General features: G+C 42.0%; 1 protein-coding gene across 10 annotated transcripts in view; it reads right to left on the bottom strand.

The window, feature by feature from the left end:
• CIT (citron rho-interacting serine/threonine kinase) overlaps nucleotides 1-19,131 on the bottom strand; it is a 176,387-nt gene that overhangs the window by 134,428 nt on the left and 22,828 nt on the right. For 6 of the 10 annotated variants that reach the window (XM_070475252.1, XM_070475253.1, XM_070475254.1 and 3 more), the window contains exons 6-8: nucleotides 10,970-11,044; nucleotides 5,194-5,336; nucleotides 4,227-4,320 (exon numbers count right to left, since the gene is read on the bottom strand). In XM_070475252.1, the coding sequence (XP_070331353.1) occupies nucleotides 4,227-4,320; nucleotides 5,194-5,336; nucleotides 10,970-11,044 (312 nt within the window). The remainder of the gene's footprint in view (nucleotides 1-4,226; nucleotides 4,321-5,193; nucleotides 5,337-10,969; nucleotides 11,045-19,131) is intronic. The other 4 variants (XM_070475256.1, XM_070475258.1, XM_070475259.1 and 1 more) reach the window with 1 other exon arrangement.

The raw sequence follows: 19,131 nt of genomic DNA, 5'->3' as shown, positions 1-19,131 counted from the left end.
AAAAAGAGCCGGACAAGACTGAGCAACTTTCACCTTCAAGGACTACTAAGTTTCTATTTGTTCCTGACCTCCGAGTACATTCAACCTGTTCAACAGGTCATCTCACAATTCCTGATAGGGATCTTGCAAGGTCCTTTCACTCTGCTCTGGTGGCAATTCACACCCAGCCCATCCAGGTGATACTGGACCGATCTGGGACCATGTACCAGGAACCCAGCCTGCCTGCAGTACATCATCTAACAAGACCCCAGTTTTACTGAACTTTGATTTTCCCCATATTGACAGGGAAGAAAGTATACCGGTTCAGGAGGAGACAATAATCAGATGACTAGGAGACAGAAAAGTATGTCATATTTTGGAGAGATAGAGGGGGAAGAAAGGGAGGCAAGGGGAAGGAGGGGGAAGAAAAGAAAAGAGAGCATTAACCCAGCAGATTGTTTTTACAAAACTAGCAGATTCTTTAACAAGCAAAAAGCAGACAGAGAAGAAGGTAAGAAAACCCATCTTCTTCCTCCCAATCCCCTTCTCTGAAAATGCTTATACAGAAAACTGAACCTAACTTTCCTCCTCTAGCTGTCCAGGGCACAGATACACACCTGCAGAAGCAGGGGAGGAAATATTCTCACTATGTTGTTCTTCTCATGGAAAAGAATAAAGTCTTTTCACTACTCCATAAATCTCAAAAAGGGTTATCTCCTATGGGTTTCCAACTGCTAAATGGTAGTGATTATCACTTAACATGCTATAATGCTCTTGATTTATAATCTCCTTACAATTGTTTTCATGAGAACTGAGACAGGTTGGAACTGTTAGCTATCTGCCATTCTCTGAGGTTCTAATAAGGGGAAGTAGGTGACATCTCTGCTCAACACCCAAACCTCCAGGCAATATGGCCCACCTGTGTTCACTAACAAAAATACCCTCAAGCAACACTCTGACTAAAAAGCTTAAATAAAGACAATGGAAGGTGAGAAACTCAACAGAGCTAAGATTCACAAGTACCCAAAATACATAGACAATATGTGGCAGTGGCAAGGAAAATGATAAATGGATTTGGGATAACATACAATAATTCCAATGAGTGTGTGAGTGTGACAGAGGGTGTGTGTGTGTGTGTGTGGATAACATACAATAATTCCAATGAGTGTGTGAGTGTGACAGAGGGTGTGTGTGTGTGTGTGTTTGGGAGCAGAGCACACCATGAGGCATGCGGGATCTTAGTTCCCTGACCAGGGATCAAACTCATAGCCCCCTACAGTGGAAGTATACAGTCCTAACTACTGGACTGCCAGGAAATTTCCAAATTATATTTTATACAGTATATTTTGAATATAAAAAAAACTTTTAAAAGCTATTTTAGATCTATAAAACATCCTATTTAAAGGAAACATGTATTTTACCCACCACCACTGATCAAAAATACCAAAAAAGTTTTAATTCTATATCCATACTTGACTTGATCTAGATTACAAATTACTGTTTATAACAAAAAGGACTTTTCACTTAAAACAATGCCAAAAATTCCTCCTCAACTGCTTTACATATTTGAGCTCTAAGACCACAAAGCTCTGGGGAGAAGATTCTCTAAGAGAAGAGGAGCTACAGCATTCTCAAGTGAGTAGAACTGAGGGCCATTATCTCCTTGACCAAAAAAATCAGGGCTGAACCACTGAGCAGCAAATAAACCTGAGTTTATTTGCTCCTGGGCTTCCCTGGTGGCTCTGAGGTTAAAGTGTCTGCCTGCAATGCAGGAGACCCGGTTCAACCCCTGGGTCGGGAAGATCCCCTGGAGAAGGAAATGGCAACCCACTCCAGTATTCTTGCCTGGGAAATCCATGGACAGAGGAGCCTGGTGGCCTACAGTCCACGGGGTCGCAAAGAGTCGGACACGACTGAGCGATTTCACTTTCACTTCACTTATTTGCTCCTAGGCTCACCGCCTGAAGGGAATGTTGCTACCATCTGAAGAACTGAAAAAGGCAGTTTGCAGCACTGGAAAACAGAAATCTGAAATGAAAAGCAGTCCCATCTCCACCAAGGGCTCTGAAGAGAGTAACTCCAGATGCAGAGACCTTACTCTTTTTTTTCTTGTTTGTACTGTGTCTTCATTGTGATGCGGGGCCTCTATTTTCTCTAGTTGCGGCACACAAGCTTCTCTTGCTGTGGTGCACCAGCTCAATTGCCCCACAGCATGTGGGACCTTATATTCCCCACCAAGGATGGAACCGCCGTGTCCCCTGCACTGGAAGACGGATTCTTGACCACTAGACCACCAGGGAAATCCCGGGACCTTACTCTTTATTCCCATTTATTTCCCAAGCAATGACTCTGGATCATGATCCAATTCTCCAAGCAGGCTTTCTAATCACAAACACATATTGCCAGCTCTATTAAGCCTTCTGATGCTTCTCCATCAATGGCAGAGGTCCTCCACCAAGGGTGATTCTGTCCCCCAGTGAACACTGGGCAATATCTGGAGTTACACTAGGTTGTCACAACTGGAGGGGAGGCTACTTGGCACCTAGAGGGTAGAGACCAGGGATGCAGTTAAACATCCCACAACACACAGGACAGTCCCTACCACAGAGAATTCTCTAGATTTAAATGCTAGTGGCTGTGACTACATACCTATGCTTCATTTTATTTCTAGATGCCTGAATTTATTAAGATCACTAATGCAAGGCATGGGTTTTTGAATCCCAGATGGTAAAATTTTGTATAATTTAACTTTTTTTCCTGTACTTTAATCTACTAAATCCAATACCTAAGTTTTCATGCCTGTATCCGAATTGTACATAATTTTTAGTGGCTCGGACAGTAAAGAATCTACCTGCAATGCAGAAGACCCAGGTTCAATCCCTGGGTCAAGAAGATCTGCTACAGAAGGAAATGGCAACCCACTCTAGTACTCTTGTCTGGAGAATTCCATGGAGAGAGGAGCCTGGTGGGCTACCGTCCACAGGGTCACAAAGAGTCAGACACAACTGAGCAACTAACACTTTCACTTTAAAACATAAAATTCTTTGATACTCTCATTATTAATGTAATGATCAAGTAGAAGAGATTATAAACACCTAATCTGAGGGGACAACCAATGCTGAGGCTGAAAAACCCTGACCTCACACAACATAAACAACCTGTTTTCCCAAGAGCCTGAACCTGAAAGAAGTTATGTCAAATAGGCCTCAAGTCTATGGAACAGCGAGGTGAAACTCTGGCATGCAAAGAGTTAACACAACCTTGAGCCTTTTCCAAATATAATAATACCCACCTTTCCCCAAGGAACACGAGACGGAAAAAGAAAGGCAATTTTATATGTTGCCCTTTATAAGGACTAAACTCTCAGAGCCGGGGGTATTTTGAAGAACAGGCTCTCCCTTAATTTCTGCATCTTAACTAGAATCAGTAAAATTCTAGAGGAAGAATAAAAGCCCAAGTTCCTAAGGATTTGTACAGGTCACCAAGTAATTCAGTTGGGAAATAAGTCTTAAAATCTAAGTCGATTTTCTCTTAGACTCACCCTTTTTTGCATAGTTGACTTGAAAATTTACATTTTAGCATGTGCCAACTTGATGAGGTTTTTAAAATCTAATTTTCTTTTACTTTGTCATCTTTTTCCTAAAGTATTCTCGTTCTTGACCTCAATAGCTACCCTCTTGCCTTGTTATTAGCACATGGGATACAGCTTAATAATAATTAACATGTGGAATACAGCTTACTTTTTACCGAAGGTCCAGGACTTAGAATTGACATTTTGAGCACTTGGTTCTTAATGCTTAATGCCTGGTTCAAATGCTCTAGTGATTAATTTTCATTGCACTGCATATGAAGTAAAGGATTTGAGATAAATAAGGTTTCATTTCATCAAAATATTTAAGATGAAAAAGAGAATGTAACAGGAGACAATCAATTAATAAGCAAGGAAAATGAAGGGAAAAACAAAGTAAAGTATTTTCCCTTTTTTTTAACCAAACTACAAGAATGTTCCTTAAAATGTTTTGTATGGTATTAACAGGCATTTTACATAAAAGGGTCCCAGGTCAAGTAAGTCTGGAAAATAGCTCTGTGACCCATCCCCACGCACCCTGCAGAGAAATAATTTCACAGCTGGCAGATAGAGGCTTCAGAGTGTCACTCAACTTTATCCCATATTGTCCAAACTTATGAGGACCTCAGAACACTTTGTAGTATAAGTTCAATTAAGTTATCTTATTCTGTTTTGTTACCATCTTATTTGAGTTCATTTTAGCAGCTGATCCAAAATCCACCAGCTTGATGTGTCCAGTTCGGTCAATGAGGATGTTCTCGGGCTTGATGTCTCTGTATGGAAATTAAGGCCATAAATTAGTATTGTCTTCTCCATGCCAATCATCAAGCAACTGCAGACCTAGGATCATGATTCAGCCAAGAATCTTAGTGTCTATGGTTTTGCCACACAGACCTCCCTACTGATGGACATATGTAATAAGCATTTTACAAAATAAATTTAAGCAAAAGAAACAGAAAGAATAGAGGGAGGGAGGGAGGGGAAGGGAAGCAGAAAAGGAAAGGGAACAAACACCTGTTATTAGATGGATTAGTTCTCCTCAAGATACACATTTTATATTAGGAAAACTAAGGCCACAAGAAGCTAGGGGGTTTGCTCATGGTCATATGGCTAGTAAATGGAAAAAAAACAAACTCTACTCAGGATTTTGTGGTTCCTGGTCTAACCAGCATTCCATTCCCACAACATTCTCAGATGCTCATAAAATTTACATTTTAGTGAAGATGTAAAGAAACATTTTCAGATTGAGGATTTGGGAGAACACCTTTGTAGATTACTAACGGGCGGGTCAGAAGTACAACTACATTGTCTTCTGTTTCTGTGTGGTAGGCCGTTTCCTTGTGCAAATCAAATTTGGTTTTCCTATGATAGCACCCAAACAATCCATGCAAGAGCTCCTCTTATTAGCCACATTAACAGATCTTACTAGAAAATGTAAGAAGACTACAATTTTAGATCTATTTCATTGTTGAATGGGTAAGCAGAAACGCCTGCCATTTTGCACAATTTGCCTTAAGCCAATTATTGGTAAAGACTGGCTAAAAATTGGATGAAGAATTATTTTGATGCTGAAATCACTCACTCCATTTTAGGAAGTCTTAGGTGATACAGATAAATTCTCAGTAGACTACCAGAGTCTCACTTACCGATGCACATATCCCATCTGATGAACACTGTGGACAGCCAAAATCAGTTCAGCTAGGTAAAACTGAATCATATTTTCATCTAATTGGTCTTCATATCTATTCAAAAGTGACAGCAAATCCCCTCCAGGCTGATATTCCATGACCTGTACAGAATGCCAAAGTTATTCATTCTTCATACACACACCCCCCCCAAAAAAAAGGAAATGTTCTCACTTAGATCCCTGAATACTGCCTGACATGTTGTAATTACAATGTCTTCACAAAGCTATGAAGATGTGTGAGACACCCTGTAAGTCTCATGTAAGATGAGGTCCCTGCCCTAAGGAAATTACAGCCGTTACCCAAGAGAATCAATACAATAAAAGACAACTCCTAAACACCACGCACAGTGTTTGCAAGGCAAGTTTGAAAAGCTGAATTAAATCCACCCACTCACCCACCCACCCAGGTCAACACCCCAGACAGTCCCTAGGACTGATCAGATGCACCGCATAGATGGAGACTCCTGGAGGGCAACAAACCCTTTTGCATCCTTTCTGCATTCCTCTCGGCACCAGGCAGAATATAGGAGGTAGACAATAAACATGATACAATCTTTTCCTTAAACAGTTTGGAAGGTAATCTGACCGTTTCTATTAAAAATTTAACTCTCAAACAAGGGCTCTGTGACAAGCTAGAAGAGTGGGATGGGGAGAGGTTGGGGAGGGAGGGGACATGGGCATACATATGGCTGAAGCTTGTTGTTTGACAGAAAACCACAAAATTCTGTAAAGCAATTATCCAATTTAAGAATTTTTTTTAATTTTTAAAAGTAAGCACATACCCTTTGAACCAGTAATTCTACTTCTGACCATTTATTTCATAGGAATTTGCAATCGTTTGTCAATAAAGAGATTCACTGCAGAATTGTTTGTAGTATGTGAAAAAGAAACCCTGGAAATCAAATAGCCATCACTAAGAGACTGCTAAAATATATCTAAACAATAGGTTAAGATGCAGATATTAAAAATGAATGAATGTGACTTCCCTAGAGGTCTAGTGGTTAAGACTTCACGTTCCAGTGCAGGGGGTGCAAGTCTGATCCCTGGTTGGGGAGCTTAGATTCCACATGCCTTGCAGCCAAAAAAACAAAACGATATTGTAGCAAATTCAATAAAGACTTAAAAAATGGTCCACATACCCCCAAAAAAGAACTCTTAAAAAAAAAAAAAAAAAACAGTGAATGGATTTGATCTAGTCATTCTGCCATGGAAAGCAACCCATGATAAGTGATGCCTTAAAGAGGATACCCTGATGCTGGGAGGGATTGAGGGAAGGAGGAGAAGGGGACGACAGAGGATGAGATGGTTGGATGGCATCACCAACTCGATGGACACGAGCCTGAGTAAACTCCAGGAGTTGGTCATGGACAGCGAGGCCTGGCGTGCTGCGATTCATGGGGTCGCAAAGAGTCGGACACAACTGAGCGACTGAACTGAACCAAAACAGGATACAGTAAAACTTTTTATGATTGAAAAAGTATTTATTACACTTGTTATTATATATATAGGGGGAAAAAAACTGGAAGAATATAAAGTACAGCCTTAGAGAAAAAGTTTCATTAGCAAAAAATGTCTTCCACCCAAAGAAACCAAAATTCTTCCACCTCCTGATAACAGATTGACATTCCAGAGTTAACCTGAGGCTTCAAGGCTCGTTCCCAGCAAGTTTCAAGTCTCAGCCCAGTGACTCTCTGCCTTTCAGTTTTATCCTCTGTAAAATGGGGATAAGACTGTGCCTAGCACCCACAACATCCTCCACTACCGTTCAAGTCCTTTCCTTGCCTGAATTAATGGCACCATCCTTTCCACTCTGGCTAAAAGAAGCTGGGACCCATTTTGACCATCTCTGCAATCATGCCAACCCTTCCTAAGAGCTTAGGAAGCTGTCCTTTGCTCCTTCTGTCCTTTGCTCTGATTCCCCATTTTATCTATATATCTATATATATGTGTGGGTGTGTGTGTCTCTCAAGTTGTCTCAAACCCTTTCTGGAAAGAGGCAAGTTCTTAAAAACTTTGAAAAAAAAAAAAAACCTTTGAAAAAACACTATATTTCTCAAAGGCTTCCCAGGTGGCACTAGTGGTAAAGAACCTGCCAATTCAGGAGACCTAGGAGATGCGGGTTCGACCCCTATCTCAGGAAGATCACCTGGAGAAGGGCATGGCAACCTACTCTGGTATTCTTGCCTGGAGAATCCCATGGACAAAGGAGCCTGGGAGATTATAGTCCATATGGTAGCAAAGAATCGGACATGACTGAAGCAACTTAGCACACACGCACACAAATCTCTCAAACCACTGCATTATAGAAGCCAACTACAGGATGTGAATTCTCGTCATCCTCCTCCAAATTCCTGTTTGCTTTCAGTCCAGAATTAGAAGAAGGCTCTAGTCAAGTCAGACATGGAGCGGCTGCATATGTCCCCAGAGGCCTCAGGCTGGTCAGTGCAGTCTCTGCCCAACACCAGGTCTCTGACACTGGGGACCTCAGGAAGAGCCAGAAACTTGCACGGTCTCCCCAAGGGCCCGTCATCACCTGGCATCTTACACGTAGCAGACACTCAACCAAATGCTGGACAATTTGAAGATGAGATTTCCATTATGCACTAACAAAGACAACAATGCTGAGAATGAGCATCAGCTAAAATGCAGACTTTATGTCCCCCAAATGCTAGGCAGATGTAAGCTGCTCACCCCAGTCCTTGAAGAGCCCGCAGAGGCACCTGGCTGCCTACTGCTCACCCACACATCCCAACCTGGTTCTCCACACGCTCTGGGCATGTGGGGGAATGTTAATTTTTAACGTCTGTTTTAAAAATATATACTGCCATTAAAAAGGTCTTAAATATCCACACGCAAAAAAAATATTGCAGATAATAACAGAAGTACTCATGCTTTTAGAACCAAAATGTCTTAAAATAAGAACAATGCGTATTTATGACGACATGGTGCACTTACAAATTTTCTGATCCGGCTCTATTAAAGATGTGAAGAAAATAGAATGGCTTGCTAGTTTAAGACTAGGAAAGTCAAACACAGAGCAGCTGCTGGCCACTAAGATTCTATCTGTGGAACTTCCCTGGTGGTCCAGTGGCTAAGACTCCACACTCCCATTGCAAGGGGCCCAGGTATGATCCCTGGTCAGGGAACTAGATCCCACATGCACTAATTAAGAGCTCAAGTGCTGCAACTAAAGATCCTGCATGCTGCAACTAAGGTCTGACACAGCCAAATAAATATTAAAAAAAAAAAATTCTATCTGTAATGACAATGAAAAGTAGTTCAGACAATCAGAACCATCTCTTAGAAAGGCAAAAACATATGTAAGCTTTGCTTCTATTCAGAAAATCCAAATTCCTGAGCTGAAAATCCCTGCCCAAACTAGATTAGTCTTTTCCACTGGTCAAACAACTTTCCATTTCTTGAAAAGGGCTCATTAAGAAAACAGGCAACAAAAATGACAACAGCTACTAGGCAGGAGGCTCTGCAACATGAGGTCAAGAAAGACACACAAACAACAAAACTCCTTATCAAAGAACCTAATCAAATTTGACCCTCCAAAGATTCTGTCTGCCAGAAAATTACTGAACATCCCAACCGTACACCATCAGAAGAACTTAGTTTAGGCACTTACTGGCTTACTGGGGATGTTACCCCCATCCCCAAACTATCCTACTGAGGTATAGTCACTCATCCTGGGATGAGTGGAGGCCAAGGAAAAACAGCTTGTGTGTGGTGATACGAAACTTCATCAATCTTGCTCTTGAGTCTAAAGAAATAATAAAGAACAAGGACTTGGACACTTTCAGAAAACACTTTTGGACTTTCAAGTCAGTTCAGTCACTCAGTCGTGTCTGACTCTTTGTAACCCCATGGACTGTAGCACGCCAGGCCTCCCTGTCCATCACCAACTCCCGGAGCTTGCTCAAACTCATGTCCGTCAAGTCGGTGATGCCATCCAATCATTTCATCCTCTGTTGTCCCCTTCTTGTCCTGCCTTCAATCTTTCCCAGCATCAGGGTCTTTTCCAATCAGTCAGTTCTTCACATCAGGTGGCCAAAGTATTGTATTCAGCATCAGTCCTTCCAATGAATATTCAGGGACTCATTTCCTTTAGGATTGACTGGTTTGATCTCCTTGCAGTCCAAGGGACTCTCAAGAGTCTTCTCCAACACCACAGTTCAAAAGCATCAATTCTTGAGCACTCAGCTTTCTTTATGGTCCAACTCTGACATCCATACATGACTACTGGAAAAACCATAGCTTTAACTAGATGGACCTTTGTCAGCAAAGTAATGTCTCGCTTTTTAATATGCTGTCTAGGTTTGTCTTTTCTTGCAAGGAGCGAGTGTGTGGATCACAATAAACTATGGAAAATTCTGAAAGAGACGGGAATACCAGACCACCTGTTGAGAAACCTGTATGCAGGTCAGGAAGCAACAGTTAGAACTTGACATGGAACAACAGACTGGTTCCAAATAGGAAAAGGGGTACGTCAAGACTGAATATTGTCACCCTGCTTATTTAACTTATATGCAGAGTACATCATGAGAAACGCTGGTCTGAAGGAAGCACAAGCTGGAATCAAGATTGATGGGAGAAATCTCAATAACCTCAGATATGCAGATGACACCACCCTCATGGCAGAAAGTGAAGAACTAAAGAGCCTCTTGATGAAAGTGAAAGAGGAGAGTGAAAAAGTTGGCTTAAAGCTCAACATTCAGAAAACTAAGATCATGGCATCTGGTCCCATCACTTCATGGCAGATAGATGGGGAAACAGTGGAAACAGTGATTCTTTTTCTGGGCTCCAAAATCACTGCAGATGGTGATTGCAACCATGAAATTAAAAGACTCTTACTCATTGGAAGGAAAGTTATGACCAACCTAGACAGCATATTAAAAAGCAGAGACATTACTTTGTCAACAAAGGTCTGTCTAGTTAAGGCTATGGTTTTTCCAGTGGTCAAGTATGGATGTGAGAGTTGGTCTATAAAGAAAGAAGAGTGCCGCAGAATTGATGCTTTCAAACGGTGGTGTTGGAGAAGACTCTTGAGAGTCCCTTGGACTGCAAGGAGATCCAACCAGTCCATCCTAAAGGAGATCAGTCCTGGGTGTTCATTGGAAGGACTGATGTTGAAGCTGAAACTCCAATACTTTGGCCAACTGATGCAAAGAGCTACTCACCGGAAAAGACCCTGATGCTGGGAAAGATTGAGGGCAGGAGAAGGGGATGACAGAGGATGAGATGATTGGATGGCATCACTGACTCGATGGACATGGGTTTGGGTGGGCTCTGGGTGTTGGTGATGGACAGGCAGGCCTGGTGTGCTGCGGTTCATGAGGTTGCAAAGAGTCGGACACGACTGAGCGACTGAAATGAACTCAATTTCATGGCTGCTATCACCATCTGGCAAATTCTTTACCAGCTGAGGCACCAGGGAAGCCCAAGAACAGTGGAGTGGGTAGCTTATCCCTTCTCCAGCAGACCTTCCCAACCCAGCAATCAAACAGGGGTCTCCTGCATTGCAGGCAGATTCTTCACCAACTGAGCTACCAGGGAAGCCAAATACCAATACAGTATATTAACGCATACATATGGAATTTAGAAAGATGGTGACGATGACCCTATACGCAATAGCGAAAGAGACACAGATGTAAAGAACAGACTTTTGGACTCTGTGGGAGAAGGCAAGGGTTGGATGATTTGAGAGAATAGCATTTAAACATGTATATTACCATATGTAAAATAGATGGCCAGGTCAGGTTCGATGCATGAGACAGGGTGCTCAGGGCCAGTGCACTGGGATGACCCTAAGAAATGGAATGGGGAGGGAGGTGGGAGACACATGTTCACCCATGGCTGATTCACATGAATGTATGGCAAAAACCACTACAATACTGTAAAGTAATTAGTCTTCAATTAAATAAATTAATTTACAAAAAAAGGAAAATGATACCAAATCAAGAGTTTCCAGAAAGGGGAACCCTTCTAAACTGTTGGTGGGAACATAAGTTAGTGCAGCTACTATCGAAAACGGTATGGAGGTTCCTCAGAAAACTAAAAATAGAGTTGCCATATGATCCAGCAATCCCATTCCTTGGCATATATCCAGACAAAACTGTAATTCAAAAAGATACATGCACCCCTATGCCCACAGCAGCATTATTCACAACAATCAAGACGTCGAAACAACCTAAATTCCTGTTGACAGATAACTGGATAAAGAAGATATAGTGTGTGTACACACACACACACACACACAAAATGGAGTACTACCCAGCCATAAAAAAGAATGAAATAATGCCATTTGCAGCAACATACTAGAGATTATCATACTAAGTGAAGAAGTAAGTCAGACAAAGATGAATACCATATGATATCACTTATATGTGGAATCTAAACTATGACACAACTAAACCTATCTATGAAACAAATACAGAATCATATTACATAGAGAACAGAATGGTGGTTGACATGTGGTAGGGGAAGGGATGGGGTTAGCAGATGTAGGCTGTTATATATAGAATGGATAAGTAACAAGATCCTATTATATAACACAGAGAACTATAGTCAATCCTATGATAAACCATAATGGAAAAGAATATTATAAAAATGTACTCTATATGTATGTATAACTGAATCACTTTGTTGTACAGCAGAAATTAACACAACATTGTAAATCAACTACACTCCAATTAAAAAAAAAAAAAAAGGAGCTCCAAAAGCACCATCAAGTCCAAACCAAGAGTTTTCAAGTCTTCATACCAGATGACATACTATAAACCAAAGACCAAGGTCAGCAGAACAGAACACAATGAACAAGTTAGACCAAAGTCACCACCCAGGTTGTACCAAACAGATCATTCACAGCATCCGGACTTGTCCCCTAAAAGGACTCCATCCCTGACTTTTGCTATTCAGAGATGCCCAGAGAGACAGGGATCCTCCCAGGAAAACTGACTTCTAACCCAAGAAAAAAACTGGCAAGTCCTCTAGGACAGGGCTTCTCAAGCCTGTCTATACACCAGAATACCTAGAGAAACACTTTTTTTAAGTAGGAGAAAACACACTCATCCACATAAATATCTGAGTGCCTACTATGTGCCAGGCACTATTCTAGATATTATTAATAGAAAAATAGCAGCAACTAAAACTGACAAAAATCCTTGCCTTCATGGAACTGGAATTCAGGTAGAGTGAAAAAGAATGGAAAAAAAATTCAGTAATACTAAAGGGTTTATTATAAAGTATGTCTCTTTCTCATCCCAACCATTGAGGGAGCTTATCAAAAAATGTGGATTCCATGGATCAATTTTTTCATGGATCAAGCTCCACAGGAGGGGGCCAAGAATCTGCATTTCAAGGAGCTTCTGGGGTGACTGCAATGCAGCCAACCCAGCACTGTATTGAGACCCAACGCTGATGAGGCTGCAGGGGCAACATGGGTCACTACTCCAACCAAGTGAGAAGATTCTACAAAAGAGACACCCTGGTATGAAACCCGGCTTGAATATAGCCTTCATTTCTGCTGCTTACAATTTTCCAGCGGTTACCTGGAGCCATTCCGAATATTAGGACAAGATCACTGAGAGCAAAGGGCTGAAACATGACCAGTCCAGCCACACTGAAGCAACCATCCTGTGTCCTTGCAAAAACAGGAGATCTCCCTGCAGGTCACCTCAACAGTGATCACTAAGGCATGGTAATAGAGGCCAGGGAGCCAGCAGGACGCAAAAAAGCCCCACAGTAAAGCAGCCCTGAACAATGTGACAGGCCTGCGGATGGCAGAGAAAGCGCAGCAGCTGACAGACCAGCCTGGCTTGGAGCTATAATGGACTTGCTCTTTTAAGGCAAAGACGTCCTGGCCAAAAGAGACAGACCTTTCTGATGGCAGCAGCTGCAGATGCTAATTAAAGGGCAGATCTTACATGTGTTTAGTTTGGAAGGAGCGGCAGCTTCTCTGTTGGCGTTTGCATCTCTACCCCAAGTGCTGGGATGGCGATTCCCATCGGTCGTGTTGTATTTGAAACAAAAGGCAAATGTGTGTGTGTGTGCGCGTGCGTGTGTTGTGCATGTGCACGTGTGCATATATACACATATGCTTCCATGTATGTGTGTACATATGGAGGTAGATTTATAATAGTTCTTTGCATTCTATCCCGATTTGCATATTGGTGTCATTAGAGGCATACTGTGCTGGCCGCTTCTTAGAATCATGTCCTTGAAATGCCTGCACTACAATCATCATGACTGAAAGTGCCATGAAAATGTTAAGGTTGCTACTGGCATCGTCACCTGCCTTGCCCAGTGTTCCTGCTCTTTGGCTCAGGGGAGAACAGGACGGATACTCTAAGGAGAGAGGCCCCTGGCACAAACCCTAAATTCTTCTTGAAGGGCAAGGTGACCAAGAGAAAAAGAGAGAAGGCCCTTTAATTCAGAAAGTATGAATCTCAGCCTGAGTCATCCTTCTATTCAAAAAATCCTCATTGAGCATCAAATCATCCAGAGTCTTGGCCGGAAGCTGACCCCATACTCAAACTAGGTGACTGAGGTCATGAACTGAGGAAAGGGCTATGTGTAGAGGTGCGGGTAAGGTTAGAGGAAATGAGCACCAGATGCTGGACACCCCAGGGCGAGCAACAGCAGGGGAGGAGGTACCGTTCGTTGGCCTGAGAGGGCAAGGAAAGGGGTCTTGGACGTGCACACTGTGACTAAAGAAGCAGAAGGAAGAGGTGGTAACCAGAAACTAGCTATGGCTGTGGGTCAATGGTTCTCAAAATGGGGTCTGGGACACGGTGAGAAATATGACTTCTTGGGCCCCACCCTGCAAGACCTACTGGATCAGCAATGCTGAAGATGGGGCCAGGCAAATCAGGACAACATAACTACAGTCCCCAAAATGGTGAAACTCTAAATGCACTCCTCTGAAATATGCCTCAAAAGACCAATGCACAGAGCCACTACTTCAAAGGCATTGAGAACTCAAAGAACCCCCTGAGGCAATAACACACTCAGCAATCGAATTGGAGTCAATAAGACGTATTAATATCTCATTTCGCCAATGAGAAAATTGAAGCTGAAAAGGCCAATGACTCCGGAGAGACCAAGCAAGGAACAGAATAAAACAGGAACCTATATTCTAAGTAACCGCTTCCTTCTGATGGGCAGCTGGCTTGTAAAGTGGCAGCACTGGTGAGTTTTGAGACATGCCTAAAACTGGATCATCTTACCCAAGAGATCAAAACAGCACATGTCTCACTGTCAAAATGATCCTAAGCTGCCGAATTTCACTCAAATAAAATAAACAAAGAAGCAGTATTCGTTAACCCTCTCCCACCTGCAATGATGGCAGAGGCTGGTGATCAGACAGTCCCTGGGGCCACTGCCTAGAACAGTCCCCCTTCAAATGACTCCTACGTAGGAAGGGAAGTATCCGCGAAATGGTATCCCAGTGGGTTAAAAGCAAGACAAGAAATGTAAAGAACTAAACCCAAGCAGGACATCCGAACACAGTTGAGTCAGAAACAGTTTTGGATGTGACAGTATAAATGTAATAAGGAAGACCAAGGGAGGTGGAGCTCAGGGGCCTCATGTCTAACCCCATCTGTTAACCTACAAAAGGAGCTGTTTTAACCTCAGGGCCAGACTCTAATTGATCCCCCAAATCCATTCTTCCCTTTTCCCACAGCAGTAAGAGGCCATGCAGTGAGACAGTACAGACCTGTACATGCACGATGAACTTCTGGTCAAGAAGATGTGAAAGGAAGTGATGCGTCCCACTTCTGCATCATCCTGTGTAGAAGGAATCTGCTTGCTCTGCCTTTCTGCTCTTTTCTCCTCCCAGCCACATGGAACATATATACATGAAATGGTCCAACTTTAAATATGTCAAAGAGGACAACATTCTAAGGCACAGGAAGCCACAGGAAGGAATCATCATGTACAACAGGCTACCCACCAGTCTGGACTATATTTAAGGGTTTCTTTGCTACATGACCTTAGCCTATACCTTAACTAATAAATCCCTGTGTGCAACTAGGGGGAAGAAAACTTTGGGAATGAACAGAAGGAAGCTCATGTAAGGTCACAAAAGGGAAAATAGATTCGTGAGTCAGTAATAGGCTCAGAGCATGGGCAGCCTGAAAAGACCTACAGTATGAAAAATAACAACACAAGTTAGGAAGCTTTACGAATCGAACAAAGAATTTAGATACAACACTACAAGTGATGAGTTGCAGAACAATGTTTTCTTTGTGGAGACTGGCAGCTCCTTCATGGAAGGACATTGGGGAAGGCATCTGTTAAACGGAACAGAACAGATTTCATCATAAACCAGATCAACAAAGTACAGCTTCTGTGGGCCACCTGCCAGAATACGCGACTCGCCTTGTTATATGGAACCAGACGTTAAGACGGACTTTGCTAGGATTTTCTATAGTAAAACCTGGTAAGCCATGCTCACTAGTGTGTAACTATGAATGGGAAATTTTTAACCATCAAAACTCAAAAGGATCCAAGTTCAGTTTCCTTGCACTGCGAATCAAATTTTAAAAAATTTCGGTGGACCTGTCTTCAACTGCATACTTCAGAGAAAAAAACTCATACTATTAATTTAACAGGTTTCCTAAGTGACTTAGGGGTAAAGAATCCACCTGCCAATACAGGAGACACAGGTGTGATCCCTGGGTCAGGACGAGTCCCCTGGAGAAAGAAATGGAAACCCACTCTAGTATTCTTGCCTAGGAAATCCCATAGATGGAGGAGCCTGGCAGGCTACAGTCCCTGGGGTCGAAAAAGAGTCAGACCTGATTTAGGGACCGAGCTGTGTTTAGTTGCTCAGTTGTGTCCGACTCTCTGTGGTCCCATGGACTGTAAGCTATCAGGCTCCTCCATCCATGTAATTTTCCAGGCAAGAATACTGGTGATCAGGTAGCCACTTCCTACTCCAGGGGATCTTCCTGCCCAGGAACTGAACCCAAGTCTCCTGCATCTCCTGCACTGGCAGGTGGATTCTTTACTGCTAGTGCCACCTGGGAAGTGACTAAACAACAACATTAACATAATACAATTTCCATAATGCTATAAGTACACTGTCTGTAACTCAAATTTCTATGAAATTAATCATGCATCCAACCAATAGATATTTCTTAAGCGACAACCTGGGGAAGCTCTACTGGAAGCCAGAGAGATATCATCACTCTGATGGAAGCTGAAGCCTGGTGGAGGCAACCGCCACCCACTCACCAAGAGCAAATTCAGGCTGCTCTGAGCACAGAGGGGGGTCCCTCCCACAGGTCCAGGAAGGGTTTCTGGAGTAAATAACATCTGACTTGAGCCCAGACGGAGAAACAAGAGTTAACCAGGTAAATAGGGAAAGAGATGAGAGTGTGGAGAAAGTATACGTATTTTTTCAGACCTTTTTTCACTATAGGTTATTACAAGATATTGAATATAATTCCTTATGCTATACAGTAGGTCCTTGCTGACTGTATATTTTACACATAGTAGTATGTATTTGTTAAACCCAAATTCTCAGTTTATCCCTCCTCTTCCCCTCTTTTGATAACCATAAGTTTGTTTTCTATGTTTGTGAGTCTATTTCTGTTTTTTAAATATGTTCATTTGTACCATGTTTTTAGATTCTACTTAAAAGCAGTAACATACAATATTTGTCTTTCTCTGATTTATGTCACTTAGTCTGATAATCTCTAGGTCCATCCATATCGCTGCAAATGACATTATTTCATTCTTTTTCACGGCTGGGTAGTATTTCACTGTATATATATATATATATATATATATATATATATATACCACATCTTTGTCCAATGATCTGTTGGTGGACATTTACATTATTTCCATGTCTCAGCTATTGTAAATAGTGCTGCTATGTCACTGATTTTAAATGTATCTTCAATTAAACTCCAATTGCATTATACATTAATATTTAACTGCCAGGGGAGTTTACTGCAATTTGTATGTCTCCCCAAACATCAAAGGTTTAATGATCTATAAGCACAGGGGAATTTCAGTGCTTTACAAAGCAAATACAGATCTATAGTCTCCTTATCTTACCACAGGCAGAACGTGTCTCCAGATTCAGAAATGTTCAAATTTTAGGAGGGTAAAATGTTGCATGTACTTTATGTAACACCCTCAGTTAGGACCTGGGATAGCACCCTGTAATCACACAGATTCATAATTTGCAGCAAAATGGATGAATACTTGCACTAAAGGGAATAAATAGGAGTTTGGGTCAAGTTTTGCTACAGAGTTCAAGTCAGGTCTTGCTGCCAAATAAGCCATAAAATAACCTGAGGTTATTCAGAGCACTGGGTATCTCAGAATTGCAGATAAGAGATGGTGGATCTATCATATCTTAAGTCCTATGCTAAGCTTGGATTTCTCATATGAAAACTGCACCCTTAGCAAGCATTTTATTTCAAAGTACCAAAGTGTTGGAAAAGAAAATGCAGGCAAGGAAATAATTATCAGATTACCAAATACCCAGCAATAATTATACCTAACAGAGTTACTTAAGAATGGCATAAAAACAGTCCTGCAGCCAGGTTATTGAGGGCTGAGGCAACCAGAACTTCAGAAAACAGTCACTTTGAGATCAGTCCCATCCTGCAGGATGGCGGGCAGAAAAACTGAGAAGACCATCTTCAGCTAAGAATGTCAGTTCTGGTGTCAAGATCCAGAGGGAAGCCCCACAACCTGAAGACCCCCACTGACGGCTGTCCCCGAAGAGGAATGGCAGATATTCCCAATCCACAAGGTATTCCAGAAAAGCTATATCCAAACAGAATCCATAGCAATTAAATCCACAATTAAGGAAAAAATGGGAAGGTTCTCACTACTGTGACAGAGCCAATTAGTAAGGATAAAAAGGGTGAAACCAAAGAGTTTAAAATTCTCAAAATGCCCAAATGTTACCCTCTTAAAGATGTGCTATAAAAACTGTTGAGCGGTGGAGAAAGAAAAAAAAAACAACTACAATCAACGTGAAGAAAACTACGAGTGTCACTCCCAGGTCCTCTCTGATCGTCCTCACCGCCATCCCGGAGACAAGCAGAAGGCGGCTTCCCTCAAGTACCTGCGCAGGGACTTGCCATTTGGGGCTGAACCACTAGTCCTCACTCACCTGAGTTCCTTCATCTAGAACACTCAGAATCTGACATCACCTCTACCAAAACTTACCATAATAGTGTGAAAGTTCCGAAGTATCTCAGCACTGATTACTTTTTTTTTTTGAACAGTGATTACTGTTAAGAAGTTGCATGAGACTGAAGATCAAAAAGGCTGAGCTCCAAGAGAAGCCACCACAGTGAGAAGGAGACACAGTGCAGCTTGAAAGCAGCCCCCGCTCACCACAAATGGAGAAAAGCCTGCACAGCAGTGAAGACCCAGCACAAAAAATAAAATAAATTAAAAAAAAAAAAAAGGTTGAGCTCTTCGACTCAGAGGAAGAGAATGGTTAAGTTTTTGGAGCAGTACAAGGCAGACCAGAAAATTGTGGAGTCTCAACTTTCGCCAAAAATCAGAGCCCTTCCCAGTTCTGGGACAGCCCGTATGGCCTCAGAAATAAACCTTATACTCCTGAGTTGATGTTCTGTATCATTTGCAGAGCTCTAGTTAAAAATATCCAAAACAACAATAATGAACCAAGAACCTACTGTGTCAAAGGAATTGCCTTTCTAAGAGATAATCAGTAAATCTGTTAATACATCCAAATACAAGGGGCTCCACAAGACACGCATAGCACAGGACAAATACTACCATGTGCCACAAATGTCCTAGGACACCAGTGAGCCCAGGTCACTTGTAAAGGTTAGGGCTTCAAGCTCCAGGTTTCAAGGAAGGGAAGCTTCCACCACAATATTCAAGAAAAGGA

The sequence above is a fragment of the Odocoileus virginianus genome, chromosome 12 (genome assembly GCF_023699985.2).
Source record: "Odocoileus virginianus isolate 20LAN1187 ecotype Illinois chromosome 12, Ovbor_1.2, whole genome shotgun sequence".
In the NCBI taxonomy this organism is placed as follows: Eukaryota; Metazoa; Chordata; class Mammalia; order Artiodactyla; family Cervidae; genus Odocoileus; species Odocoileus virginianus.
The sequence above is the reverse complement of the archived record's forward strand: the minus strand, read 5'-3'. Positions and strand labels throughout refer to the sequence as shown.